Source organism: Stigmatopora nigra, chromosome 9 (genome assembly GCF_051989575.1).
Source record: "Stigmatopora nigra isolate UIUO_SnigA chromosome 9, RoL_Snig_1.1, whole genome shotgun sequence".
Classification (NCBI taxonomy): Eukaryota; Metazoa; Chordata; class Actinopteri; order Syngnathiformes; family Syngnathidae; genus Stigmatopora; species Stigmatopora nigra.
Window position 1 is genome coordinate 6519607 of NC_135516.1, and position 14694 is coordinate 6534300.

General features: G+C 39.6%; 1 protein-coding gene across 11 annotated transcripts in view; it reads right to left on the reverse strand.

The window, feature by feature from the left end:
- The window catches only part of adgrl2b.1 (adhesion G protein-coupled receptor L2b, tandem duplicate 1), a 70037-nt gene that overhangs the window by 40223 nt on the left and 15120 nt on the right, over positions 1 to 14694 (reverse strand). For 9 of the 11 annotated variants that reach the window (XM_077723953.1, XM_077723950.1, XM_077723951.1 and 6 more), the window contains exons 2-4: positions 13695 to 13908; positions 9465 to 9574; positions 4841 to 5641 (exon numbers count right to left, since the gene is read on the reverse strand). In XM_077723953.1, coding sequence (XP_077580079.1) covers positions 4841 to 5641; positions 9465 to 9574; positions 13695 to 13908 — 1125 coding nt within the window. Of the gene's footprint in view, positions 1 to 4840; positions 5642 to 7592; positions 7750 to 9464; positions 9575 to 13694; positions 13909 to 14694 lie in introns of those variants that run through there. The other 2 variants (XM_077723954.1, XM_077723955.1) reach the window with 2 other exon arrangements.

Sequence of the window (14694 nt, forward strand, 5' to 3'; positions counted from 1 at the left end):
ACACAGGAATGTAGCTTTCAACATTGCGGTAAGGCTGTCTTGAAGTTGTGCCTCAGGGAGTGTTGGTGTTTTGATAGCACCAGAGTTCAAAATGATTTATCTAATTTTCACATGTAAGGCAACCACAAATTTTTGTCTTAGCTTGATGACCTAAGGAGCGACTAAATGTGACACAGTGTCAATTAGTTGAAGGACCACACTTTGAAAAAGTATGATGCACTCTGCATCTCCGTCGTCAAATGGTATGGACAACAAGCATATTGGCTTTGAAGCTTAATGCATTCATGCAACTCGAATGCTCACCTTGAGGCATCATTCATGGATGTGAAAGTAAATCAGAGTGCAGTGGTCTGGCATGCATAGCGGCTGTAAAAACCATCAGCTGGAAGAAGCACGCAGGGAAAGTCAGGCTTAGTTTGACATTTCAATTCAAAACGCACACCCCTTGATTGCTTATGACACGTCGTCAGCTTACGGCAAGTTCCTTTTGAATGCCCAAATCACAACGTTACCTGGAAGACACATTATTTTTTCCCACTTCGCTCCAGGTTAGCTTGAAACACTCCTGGTAATTATCGACTCTTCTGAATTATTTATTCCCTAAAGAAACCAGTTCATTTCCTTGTACACAACAGAGGAGGCCTCACAGACGCTGCCTGCCTTTGGTGTTTCGCCTTGCTTTCAAAGGAGGCGGATAGATCAATCCTTGTCATTTTGTCTTGGCAATTCATTTGCAGACATTTATTTTAATGACGTGTGAACTATTTGGAGCAATAGCCGATGTGATCGATAAGGGACTTATGTTTGCTAATCACATCAATCAAGAACGGAATTAGGGCGAGAGCAGTATTACAAACACAAGTGCAAAGGAATACCAACAAGGTGAGCAATGATTAACTTTAACAAAGAGGCTTTGCTGTCATCACTGGGCTGATTATGTTAAAGCTCCCTAACGTTGTGAAAGGTGGAGCGTGACCAAGGGATGACCATGATATCCAATTCCTTGAGATAAAGGTGCAATTCAGAGGATTTTTATCCATTTGTTGACAAATTTGTTCTACAAAGCTCTCAGATAACACAGCTCAAGTCAGGTTTGTATAAAGGTGGTCATGAAGCAATCAATGTTAGTCTTGTTCAAAATCTATCAGTTAGAACACGACAACCTTACAAATAATAGAAAATAAGAAGGGATTTCAGTATTTACACATCGCCAAAGACGCACATTTCATCTGAAGAATGAAATTAGAAAAAGGTGTCACCTGTTCTTCATCTACAAAGCAAACAAACAACAACCTTACTTGCCCCACGTCCACTTCAAATTTGTGTTACCCATTGGGACATAGTATATGCAGCATTTAAGGTAACTGCTAGCTGATAAAAACATCAATAAAGTTCGCGTCTGGAGATTTACGTTCCTGCAAAAACGATTATTATCTGACAGGAGACGAAAAGGAGAGCAGTCTAGCGCTTTTCTGAGTCATTGCTGTAAGGCTGTGTGCGATCTACTATTGCCACTTATATATCGTACACTACCCAGTTGAACTAATCAATTGGGCCAAAGACGCTAAAAAAAAACAGCACAGGATTAAGCGGGTTCCTCTATATGTTTAAAGTAGACAGGGAGACACTTTATCTGAGAGGTTAGCACAAATATGCAGTTATTACCATGCAGTGAAAACTATACAAAAGAGCTACACTCGTTGGATTGGATTTTACCACCCCAAAAAAAAGAACTGCATTACATTCAGATTAGGTGCTTGTGACAAAATGACTCGCTGTCGCATTGTAATGACATTTCAACAAAGAAAAAGAGAAATGCACTATGGTCAATGAATCTTAACGACTACAATTAATTCCCTTTACGCTTGGAGTGCTCCCTGGTTTCAAGTACTGACATTATTTCTCCGCCATTAGATTACTCTGCAGAATAGGTCGTTCTAACCGAGGGAACGTCATCGGCTCCCATAAATCTTGAAGACATAGGTGTACATATGACGGGCCAATTATTTTCAAATGGTGGTCCACGGAGGAAAAAGATTGCATCCTACGACATTTTGAAAAAATATGCCCTTAAAAAATGTGGCGAGGGAGACACAGATCACAAAGATGCATTTCTTATTTAAAACAATGAAAGTAGCGCTCCTACTTAGAAGGATAAATAAAATAAGGAAGCATGTTCAATCCGCTTCTTTGAGGGAATGCACTGTTCCTTCCATTCCAATGTAATGTGGTATTTATGTTTACCGAGGCATAACGGTAGCTGAGAGAGCATATAAAGCAGCTCTTGGAAAAGCTCCGTGATGGCCAGTTTCTTCCTTCCCACAGGCTCTTCTGGAACGAACAGGGTGATTATGATTCACTAGTTAATTACATTAGTATACATCAGAAGACTAACACTTAAGCAGGCAGAAGAACTGAGTATTTTACACAACATCCACACCATTAAACTGTTAATGCAGGAACTGCAGCAAAAAACAGATTCAAAATTGAAGCCCCACCCCCACATCCCCCACCGGGCGTGTGGAGTTATGGTGCTGGACAGATTCCAGGCTCCAGCGGGAAAACAAACAGACGTGTTGACAAGGGGCCAGAGTTCAGGAGCACACAGCCCCCATTGAGGCTTTGACGACAAGACCCTTCGACAAGGCTGAGTCTACAATCGCATTTCCAGCTGGCATCCAGAGGTGCCGGTTCGTAATGTGGAAGCGCAACCTGATATGTAACTATGACGTCAAGTCAGGTCAAGAAGGGATTTTTTTTTCAACACCAAGCTGGCTTTGCGCAACAAGGGCGGATAATTGCAGTCCTAATTAGTCAGATGTATAGTCACTTTTCCTTTCTTTTAAATTAAACTTAACACCAAACACACAAAAATAAAAATGAATTGAAATGGTCATTTTCTATTGCATCTAACAACAAAAGAAATATTTCATTCTTTGAAAGGCTTGGCTACAGTAATGCCAAGAATGTCATAGATTAAAGTTGTCTTTCATGAATGTACATCAAAAGTTGTCAGGTCACCAAGATATAATAAAAAAATAATCATAATGGTGAAAATTTAACTATTCATGTTAAAAACCCTATTCTTCCACAAGATGGAAATATGTTGTCCATGAAAAGCATGCGACAAAATTCATACCTCAATTTCCTGCAAAGATGCCTTTCCATTGAAATGATAGAAGTTCAGCTGAATGAAGATACATCATCAAAGACCTTTTAAACTATAATATATATGAATGTCCATGCATTTCATTTCCACCTTCAATACACTTCATTGAATAATAAAATTTTGGAAATTCTACACTTTTACTGGTCAGAAAATATAGTGCTACAAAAGTAAGGTAAACAGTCCCCGTGGCCCTACTGTTGCTGCTATGGCAACCAAAGTTGAAGTTCAGGAGGAGACGATAAAGTGTGACACACTGCTCACCAATACTTCTCAGACATATTTCCGCCATGAGAGGCAAGGTTCAAGAGGCCAGTGACGATAACTGTATTGGATAAGCCCAGGGATTAAAGAATGAGATAGGGACCGAGCCTTTGCGGGGGCGAGTGTGAGGGTTTTGGTAGAGATGCAATTGCCCTGGGAGACAGTTCTCATTGCAGGGTGAATCTGTCATTTCGTACTGGATTTCTGACACACCAAACCCTCCCAAGATTAGTTTCTAAACCTTAAATTAGTGCATACACATACTGACAATCTGGTCAAATAGAATCATTTTCCTTCACTTGCAATCAAGTTTAGCAGTCTAGTTTATTAGATGTCTATAATTTGGCAGTTATCTTGTCAGGTATTTCAATAGATGTTTTTGTTTTTATTTCTCCCCCATCTAGTCAGTTTTCAGTCGTTATGATGTCCCATTATTTACCAGTTAACATCATCTTTCTCTATTTCTTATTATTATTTCTGGCAGTCTGGGTGCTTTTTGAGAGCAAACTGCATCTTACAGGTCAGTATCAATATAGATTGTTGGTGGGTCAGGGATATGTTGAAGGCACATCCATTTTGCTTCCCTTATCTTTATAAATATTGCTTAAGTCACATGAATCAGTAGGTTTGTACCCAGCCTGAGTCTGGTAAGCGTTCATCATAAAAATCCTGCTTTCTCTCTGGGGAATTTTTTTCCAGTGGCCCAGACACAAGCATATGCTTGTGCATACAATTCAAGGTTACCTTCCATATGTCAGTGTCAAGTGACAAAAGCATATCATGAAAAAAATCTTTTAAATATGAGCCTGTAGCAAAAGTACAGTGTCACATTGGCGCATAACTATATTAAGGATCCACATTGTTAACATAAAACTGGCTGCTTGCGTTTTGTATAATTGTAGTCATTCAAAAGAGAAATGATATAGGATTATACCAATGTTGATATCATACACCAAACTGGTCACAAATAATAACTGGGCCTCATACTGGTAGAAAAACAGGAACAATCTCACAAAAGCATACTATAATAGTTATTATAAGTGGAGTTCCAATACTTTGGAGTCAACACAATATATGCCTGTTGATTCTTGGGAGACTCAAATGACAAAGCAGATGACTACATATTTCGATATAACCCTCTCTGCATTTGGGATAGAGAGAAGCAAGTACCAAACTAATGATTTTTTTGATTAAAAGGTCAATGTCAAAGACCACATAGATTAAGAATCAGATTAGCTTGATGTTCTTATAATTAAATTAAATAACTTCCTTCAAACTGTTAGGGAAACAAGAGATTAAAGTGAATTAAAATGACTTCGGTATGGGAAAAACCTCACTGCTTCATGAAACATGAAAAGCCTTTCTGATAATGTAGTAGAAAGATAAGCAAATAGAAAAAATAAGTCTCACCTTCGACAGGATCAGGCGGTGCGAAGTTGAGGTCATAGCGAAGGATGTAAAAGTTATTCCACACATATAACTGGTTGTCTCTGGGGTTGTAATCCACAGCCGTGATGTATTGATACTGGTTAGGGAAGCTTATGTCTGTGTACTCGCCTTGGCTCAACTTGGTGTTGTATATGTAATCAATCTGGCTGTTACCGCCCTCAAGATCACTCTCTTCATAGGTGGAGCGCACCACGTGCAGCACCCCGCACACCATGAAGGCATTGGATGCTGAGCGCTTGTCATAGGCAGTGTCCCATGAGGCCTCAAAGCGCAGCGTGTAGGGGTTGAGTTGGCTCACAACGATGCGCCCGTTATTCTGCTCTGTGGCATAAATGACCCACAGGCCCCTCTCATCCACCGCCAAGTCAATATCAGTCTTGCCCCCCCAGCGATATGGCGATGTGTCATGGTAGTTTGCATTGTTGACGATGGCTTCGCCGCTTTTGATGCGAGTGCGCAGGTCGAACTTGACGATATTGCGTGTGCGCTCCTTGTTAAAGAAGATGGCGCCGTCATAGGCTACGAAGCCAGTGCCATCTACCCGATGGGGCAGTTTGTATGTGGTGGTCTGACGGTTGTTTTGGAAGTCCTCCAGGGAGGCGTACTCAATCAGGGTGTCAGTGCGGTAAGGTGTCCACGGCATGAAGAAGACTTTGTCCCCAGCTTGGAGTGGATCTTTGCACCAAGATCCCGCTTGTTGCTCTGCCTCGTACAGGAAGGTGGCGTCACCGATGCCCTTCAGGGTCCCAGGACAAATGAAGACTAGCGGAAGAGAGAGGAAATAATGTTAGTGATCATTAGGAACTATCAGCATCATCTTTGGTGATGTTCATTAAAGAGTTTGGCGAAATCTTGATACTTCCAAATAGAACAAAATTATGAGGAGGAAAACATTAATAATCCTGTAAATAAAAGGCACTACAAATGGATTTTTACACTCTGTCTTTAAAATCAGCCTGTAGCCCCTTTCATGCAGTGCATTGAATGTGGCCTATCCAACTGAGCTAATTGGTCTTGTGTGCTAGACAGATTTTATATGGAAATAGCCACCTGTCTCTGGTTTCACCAAGCTATTGAAATTTTGGTGGGGATGCGTATCATGGCAGGATGCAAGAGAAAAGACAATTGAGCAAATGTAGAATGTACAGTTAATTGCCCATTTCATTTACTCCCCTGCCTCGCAATACTGGGTTTAGGGTATTAAGTTAGCATGAAACTTTCATGGCTTCCAGCATGACAGGTGTTTTGCTGCTTGTGAGGAGTTGGCCGACACCAGGTTGTGAGGTAAGGCCCAAGGCATCTAATTATCTAATCCTAGCAAGATACAACCACTATGTTAACAAGCCTTCGCCATATCCCACTAAAGCATGTGTTAATTTAGAGATATGTGCGGAAATAAATGGCATCTCTAGTTTTTTGGGGGGAATGACTGTTTGAAAGGGGCTAATGTCTGATAACAAGTCCACATAAAATGATTATTTAAATATGATGTACATGCATGAAACTAAATAAATGAGGCTTTATGTCTTTGTGAAAAAGAAATGAAACAACACGTCAATGGCAGCAAAGCAGATGAAAACTAAGCAGAGGGAATAAAACAGCAGCACAGGATTGTCACCACATCTTTGGGAACAAAAGGAAGCACTGATGGCTGGCCGCAGCCCTTAATGGTCATGTTTTTCTTTTTAGTACTTTGTGAATTATTTTGATCATGAGTTTCAGCCAGCCATCACTGTCCAGCACATAAATGTGCTGTAAATATATACTAAATACAGGATTCACACTTTTGAATCTCATAAATGTATTTTTTTTCCTGGGGAGTGGCTTTTCTTTTTAATTGGAATCACATCCCAAACATCTAAATAATAGGAAATACAGATCGCAGCTTGGTCCCCAACTTTGACCAGTTTCACAGCCATCAACACATTTTTAGTGTACACGCTGATGACCATAGTAGGCCACATTTAAAAGTCCTATGGCCAGAAATTTGAGGGACGGTTGACCAATTTATTTCAAAGCAGACAAATTCTATGAATTCCAGGGCTTGACCTCTATTAAGACAACTCAATCAAAAGCAATACAAATAACAGTCGGTATCCAAGAAAGACATGCAATGCTTAAGACTATTTGTGCAAGACATGGAATGTTGCGAAGGTTTATTGTGGAAGTTTACGTATTCATTGTGAAATAATGCAAGGGGTGCAAGGGCCGATTCACTTCACAACATGTTCATATTGTGAAGTGGATACTCAGAACCATTTATAATGCAAAATCAAAAATTTAATGTAAGACGCGTCATGAAAACAGTTGAGTAAGGGCCCCTATTGTTGCTTTTACTATTTTTTCAGATTACCCTTTTTTTTCTAGAAACTTAATGCACCCATGTGAACCCTGTACATATGAAAACAAGCTCATTTTTCAAGGGTTCATATGATGGAAAAGCCAGAAACCCTGGAAAAATCAGCACCCAACCGTCAGTTTTTTTGTGAATGTGTCTCATTTATCTGGAAAACGCTCCATTTGTTTCATCAATGAAAAATTTGGCAGTCCATATGTGCAAACAATCCTCCTTTGGATGTAGATTTGTCAGTGGGAGGTGGGGAACTTGTAGGGGGTTGAGGTTGGGGCTGTAGTCAACATGACAGAACACGGAGAAGACAAAGAAGGAAAGGGGGGGGGGGGTTGTAGCGGTGTATGAACCACTGATTTTTACCTTTTTGCTCCACTTCTATTTCAGGCGGTGATTAGAAAGAAAGGAAAAAAGTAAAATGGGGAGAGAATAGAGGTTATCATGAGTCATCTGGCATGTCGAAGGAGAGAATTAGCTGTGATAAGATGCGACCCTGACACGAACTGTGCATATTCTCCTTTTGTTTATGGGTAGATGTACTATTGGAAAAAAACAAATATGTCAGTTAATGAACAGTCATGCACACGTTTCCTTATGTCTTAACCAGCCTATGAAAATTAAATAAAAAATAAAAAAATACTACTATTCACAGGTGCTAAAACAATGTAGTGCTAATGATACAGCTTTGAAAAAGGTTGCTATGGTGGAAGTTATATTTATGATCATTTGCAGCTGCTGAGCAGAGGAGAGACTGCATGAAAAATTGCAGGTTAGACAGCAAAGGAGGTTAGTGGCAGAAGGTGAACGGGAGGTCTGTTTGAAAGAAAGGGGAATGCAGACCAAAAATGAATATGTCTTACAAGTGTTTACAATTCATCAACGCTAAGCACTTTCACAGGAACGCGCATGAATCTTGGCTGCGCTCTAACAAACAAGCTTTCAAGCAGGATTTATACTCGTCATAAACGCAGACGGCGTTTAGAACGCTAAAAAAAATACTAAAGTGAATTGAATGGATATTCAGCAAAATGCTAGACACATCTTGAATATTGCGTGTCATTTTATTTACCAAGGTACAGAATTCTCCTTCACTTCTATGCTTTTACAATGTAGTAAACATTTGATGAGAGGCATTAAATTGCTCTTATAGTAACAACAATAAATTGAGGTTTAGTTGCATAAAGCCAAATTGGCATAATAAAAAAGATCAAATCTTGCTATTGGAAATTTGTGGAAAAGTATTTTACCTTTTATCATGAAAAAAAGAATAAGAATCATCTTTTTCATTTTGCTATTAAAATGTGTCTCTAAATAGTGTAATAATTAAAAGATATACACGTGGATTATCTTAGGAAAGTATGCATAATAAGATAAATTCTCATTGTGATTTATTATTTTAAAAACATACTCATCGTTCTCGTTTAAAATGAACAAATAAATATGATTTTTTTTAGGTACTAATGGCAACATAAGCAATAATAAACACTATAATACTATGACAATAGCAAACCAAAAAATATTCCTTGTCAGGCTTCAAAAATCTAAAGAGAAGTAAAAGTTGTAAAAATAAAGAGCAAGCCCCCACCACCAACAAAAAGACAAAACTAAACAAAAAACAGGTAAGACTTGGGAAATTGGATTCAAGACATCTTAATGGTAATTACATCCTTATTTTTAAAACTATTAGTACATTTTATGACAGATCTGTGGCAATTCCACCCATCTATCATATTTTATTATTTTCAACAAAAATAAAAACAATTATTTAGTCAATTGCAGGTAAAACACATTAGAAATGTTCAACTACGACAATATAAAAGATTTTTTTTGTTATCCCTTAAAATACAAAAATATGTACGCTGATTTATTAATTAAAGAAAAGACCTGCATTGTTGTAGTTAAATAAAAAACTAAATAAGACATATATATTGGCACTTCAGTTTGGCAAACCTCCATTTTTACCTGGGCAATAAGTTACATTATATTTAGCACTAACTAAATCAGCTGTGACCTGAGTGATTTTTTTTCTCTCGCAGTGCTGCATTTTGTCGCAGTGGTCCCTTGGCGGGCCATTGCTTATAATTGCCATAAAATAACAGCAGCGCTTTAGAGCTTGTAATGTTGGCGCCATAACACATAAAGTGACACGCCACGCTTCGTGACATGCGTTTAATAAAAATCACAACACAAAATAACAAAAGCAGCAGCATCATTCATCATAGTGGTAATACTTACTATAGGGAACACACTCATACTGGACCTCTAAGTACTTGTAGGTGCCGGGGCATGGATCGGGAAAGACATCAGAGCCAGTGACAACCACACACTGCGTACGGTTGTTGCACCTGGAGGGAATAAGACAAGATTGACCACAGATGTCATCACCCGCAGGGAGATCAGGCGGCACAGGCGGCGGTTGTGAGAAGTCGTAGTTTGTCATTATGGCAACGTGTGATGCTACCTTCAAGTTTCCATACCCTTAACCTAAATTGTTGCCTATTTTTGTAAGATTTTTTTGGAAGACTTGATTTGATTTTGACCCCATGTGGCTAGTGCTGGTCTTACAAGTGTTTGACGATGTTGAGACAAAACTCGTACGGAGAACAGCGACAATGTAGATTTTGGCATTTGCTAGTCACAAATGCATCTTTTGTTGTTTATTATATGACTGTCGTGAAATTCATTCTCATGTTACCATTAGTGATGTCCTGATTCGATATTCAGTATCGCTATCGGGGCTTAGTCCGGCTAATTTTTAAGAGTATCGGATTTGCTCACAAGATTGGATTTGATCTAGTAGCCGCGTGTGTTTTAGTACCATGGTGCTTTTCATCTGTTGTAAAATCAAACCACCAAGCCAAACAAGTCCGCTGAGTAGGATTACTTCTCTTCACAAACTAATCATAGTAACAGAGCATCCTGTAATATTTGTTAACAGAGCAGTTCATGAGGAAATACCAGCAGGGCTCTTCCATTCAACACATCTACCTCTCAGTTCTGAAGTTGAGGATTCTCATCTTTGAATCTCTCTTTCCTGTGCAGAGTTTACATTTTTAGCATGTGTTCACCTGGATTTTTTCTGGGTACTCTAGCTTCTAATAATAGCAACAGGAGGTTACTTGAGGCGTAACTTGATTTGAGGTGTGAATTTAAATGCTCCTTTATTAGCTAGTATGTTCCCTGCAATTGGCTACTGTCCAACCAATGTGCATGTGCCTCCCATAATGGTAACAGTAATTAAATCCTGGAAAATGTGTCATGACAATGATTGATGTCAATGGGAAACTTGGAGGTACCACTGTAAAAGGCCTGTCGCAAGTGTGTAAATGCAGACATTTCGGGTTGAGAGCTCATGAAAAATAGCAGCTAAAGACATGTCAAGTATTAACGCTGGCATTTCCTCTAACGTCTGCGTCTATGGAGAGGAAAGATATTCGTTAAAGGATCACGCGACAGGTGGCTATGACATGTAACAGACAGACAAGCGAGCAGAGACGCTCCCCCTGCTCTTGTACAACAAAACACATCAATAAGAAAAACATCCGCAACAGAGCAGTGAGCCAATTGTTAAAGTTAGCATTTTTTTGCAAATGTTTCTAGATGTAAACAAAGTTCAACTTAAAAGGAGTGGGAGTGGAAAAGAGTGGAAGGGTGGAGTGGAGGGGGCTGCACTTCAAATGAGTTCATTTGAGGAAGAGGGATGGCCAGGAAAAATGTGAATGTATGTTAGGTGCAGAGACAATGGGGAAAAAAACAAAGGGAGACCGAGATGAATATTTCACAAGGTCAGCTGCTGCTGCACAAGCCGGACAAACATTTAAACATCGTAGGGCATGTTTAAAAGAGCTGTTAGTCAGTCTTCACAAATGGAATTGTTCTGCACAATAATTACAGCAAAGGGCGAATCATGGACTTTTATGTGCTAGATGCATGTGTTGACAGACAAAAGAGGCAAGCATAACCACTTCTCAAACACGCTACATTTGCTTTAGACATTGACATAGACATTGAATATTTATATTAATTTGGTGTATTTGGTTATTGCCAAAAATTTGACAATTTCCACGTTTCCCTACCTTCCTTTGTCTATAGAAAATCACACCTTTTCTCATTAAAAAAACTGCAATTAGTCTTTGGATGAGGTGACATAAAATGTTTAAATATAGAGGTAATGTATTATCGAGCTTAGCATTTTTGAGGGGTCTTAAAATTTGGATTTCAATCACTATACTGGAAACTATGGCAACTTTCTACTTCTATGCAATAGGTGAACTAAAACCCTTAAAATATGTTGTATATGTAAATACTTCCGAGAAGTAATGCTTACCTAATACTTGTAATATTTGCTGCAGGGTTATGTGGGTCAGTTGGTTACATTAAGAATTTTAATAGTTCTTTTCAAGATAAAATAACGTCCACTCTTGACTGAACTAGTGTTTGTCTTAATAGGCCTCTATTTCATGTGATTGCAGCTATTTTGCACTGAGTTCACTCTCGTGGTGGGAGAAAGAAAGAAACATCTTTTCAACCTTTGCTATCCCTTTGCACCTCTGACCAGACAGGGCAGGATTTATTCAGCTTCTTTATGAGTGGGTCAGGGAAGAGGTATCAAATATCCAGCGTGATTAAAAAGCCCACACTTGCTGTATTTTGGTCCATGGATTATTTTAGTGTGGGATCATTTGTCAGACAATTTTGTGCAATGTAGGACATTTTGAAATTTAGGGATTTTAATATCTATTGGGCAAGCCTAGTGATTTTGTCAAAGTAAGTAAATTTAGGACTTTTTAAGACCCCATGGATAGTAAAGATAGTACTCTACAAGGTACCCACAGTAAAAGATGTGTATTTTCCCCTCACTTTCCCATCAAAGTTAATTATGATTGTCAGATGTGTCTGAATGAATTTGTTGGATAAACTGTGCTAACATTGGCTGCAATTACTGGGGAAAGATATGTAAAGTGTTTGAACTAAGAGAGAGTGACTCAAAATTGCCAATGCTCCCAGCCAAAATGGATTGGACATCTATTTCTGTCAATATGACCAAAACAATGATCTTTCACTGTTGGCACTCACAGATGGATTGGATTTAGCGTTGAAGGCTTGCAGGGAATGGAAAAGTTTCTCAAATGAAGGGGTTCTTTATCACAAGCCAATCATGGCAATAATGTCTCTCTATTGTCTTCTTTTAGAAATTCTGGTTTGCTAAGCTCTAAGAAAGACAGAGCAAAGACGAGCGAATTCTTCTCTGTTGCTGTCATCGCATCAGCCGTAATTCACACTCTCTCTGATCCCAATGATCTCAGTCGTCAGAATAAATCTGGCGGTTGTTTTTTTGCCGTCGCTCACCAACTCCCGAGGGGGGCTTCATCAGGGGAGTGAAGCCGAGAGTTTAATTTGTCGACGGATGAGGTGTACGGCGAGGCGGGCTATGGTCATTCTGAAGGGAGAGCATAGACGTGGGATGTAAATTTAGAAGGACAGGGTGAGATGGTAGGGCTCGGGTTCTATTGCCAAACGATGGCAGAGCATCTTAAATATAGGAGGGGAGATAACATGAAACCAGCTGAACTGGACAGTGCTCTGTGCATACAAGCTGATGGTTACTATTTATGAATACTACATCCGCTGGCCTTGAAAAATACACACACCTCTGGGCGGCAAGTGCAGTGAAGTGTTGCCACTGCCACCACCGTTTGACAGTGAGGCAACATCCTGTGAGAGGTTAAGGTGGATGAAAGGCGGCGTGATGAGTATTGCCTGCTACCTGAGGCACAACCACTTCATGTGGTACAAGTGTTTGAACAAAGCAAGCGCAGAGCCCCAGATGGGGAATTAGGAGGCTTTTGGGTGACTCACAGTCTGTGGGAGTTGCACTAATTTTAATAACTCAAACGTCGGTAGAAGCACACTGCAAACATATAGCAGTTCCTTCCTGTCTACAATTATTCCCATCGGTTTTGGTGGAGGAAGCAGTTGAATGCAATAGTAATAAAGCATTAATAGAAGGGGTATCTGTGGATGTCAAAAGCTAGTGTGTCACAACAGATCCACCTGCATAGTTTAGATGCAATGCCTTAATACCAGTGCCTAAACATGTGCTTGCATTTACATAGATGGGAGAGAGGGATGCATAGGCAGATGCATAAATATTAAGTTAATTTATGGCAGTGAATGATTATGTTTGAGGGGGGCAATCCTAGGTCAAATGCAATTTGGAGTTTGAAATCTTGCAAATTGTGAGCCAATCTGTATTTCTTTTTCAAAACGTTAATGTCAATGTTTCCACTCTTCACCACACCCACAGGACACAATTGATGTAACAAACCTCGACTGCAATGATTGCCTTTTCCTTTGTTCACTTGAATCGGGCAGATGTGGGTGTTTATACTTTCCTAGTTAGTGTATTTTTGAGGGAACAAAATAATTACATGCATATCATGTCAAACCCAATCTCTCAGGCACCTTTGAGATATAATCTTGTAGGCATCAGGGAGGTAGCAGTTGACGTTCTCCATTTGGAATGGGTCAGCGTCACAGATTTTGTCGTCAGTCCGCCCGTAGTTTGCCGTCTCGATCATGATGACGTCGCTGCCAGGGCACCGTAAGTCGATGGCGTAGCCCTCGCATGAGAGCTCCCGCCGAACAAGGCCGAAGGGCAGTGCAGCGCGGCTGAAGCCTGAGAAGAAACATAATGCTAAATTATTTACAATCTTGGCATCCAGTGATGTTGAGTCATTAAAAGCAAGGCAGGCATAAGGAAAAACCTATGTGTTAGCTAAAAGATCAAAATGTAAGTTAATTTTGGATTAACCTCAGAAAACCTTGAGTATGTAAAGGCTATCTAAAGATGACCTGCCCTCAATTGCTAACACTTGACTTTAAGATTCAAGGTTTTTTTTTCTTTTTTTGCTGTGCAATGCAAGATGGAGCGAAATGAAAAATCAGTTAGACTCGAGAGTAGGATCCTCATTTTTATTACAGGGGGATCGAATAAAAATGGAGTCCACACAAAAATCATTTCATGGAATTGAAGGTGAGAGTGTGGCCAAGTAAGTATGCTAAGTAGGGGAGAAAATTAGTTTTTTCATTGCAAAAATGACCCTCCTTCCAGGACATTAGAGTGAAATAGGCTATTAACGCGTATTCTCTTTTCTGAATAATAAAATACAAATTCAAAGAGAGAGAGTGGTGTTGCACAGAGAGAATAAAGGTGCCAAAAAGAGAAGAGAAAATCCATTATCTGGGGTTGAAATGATCAAAAGTTTTTAAAGATTGCAGCTGTTTGCAAGTCTGAGACGAAAAAACAATTAGGTAGAGTCTAAGTAGAACATGTAAATGTGTTCCATTTATGGAGTGCATGCAGAGAGCTGTGTGAACTGTCAATAATCGCTGCTGTTCACTGCAATTGTAAGCATCCGAGGGGGCAGCCGGCGATGGAATTTTTCTCTCTCTCTTAATTAGC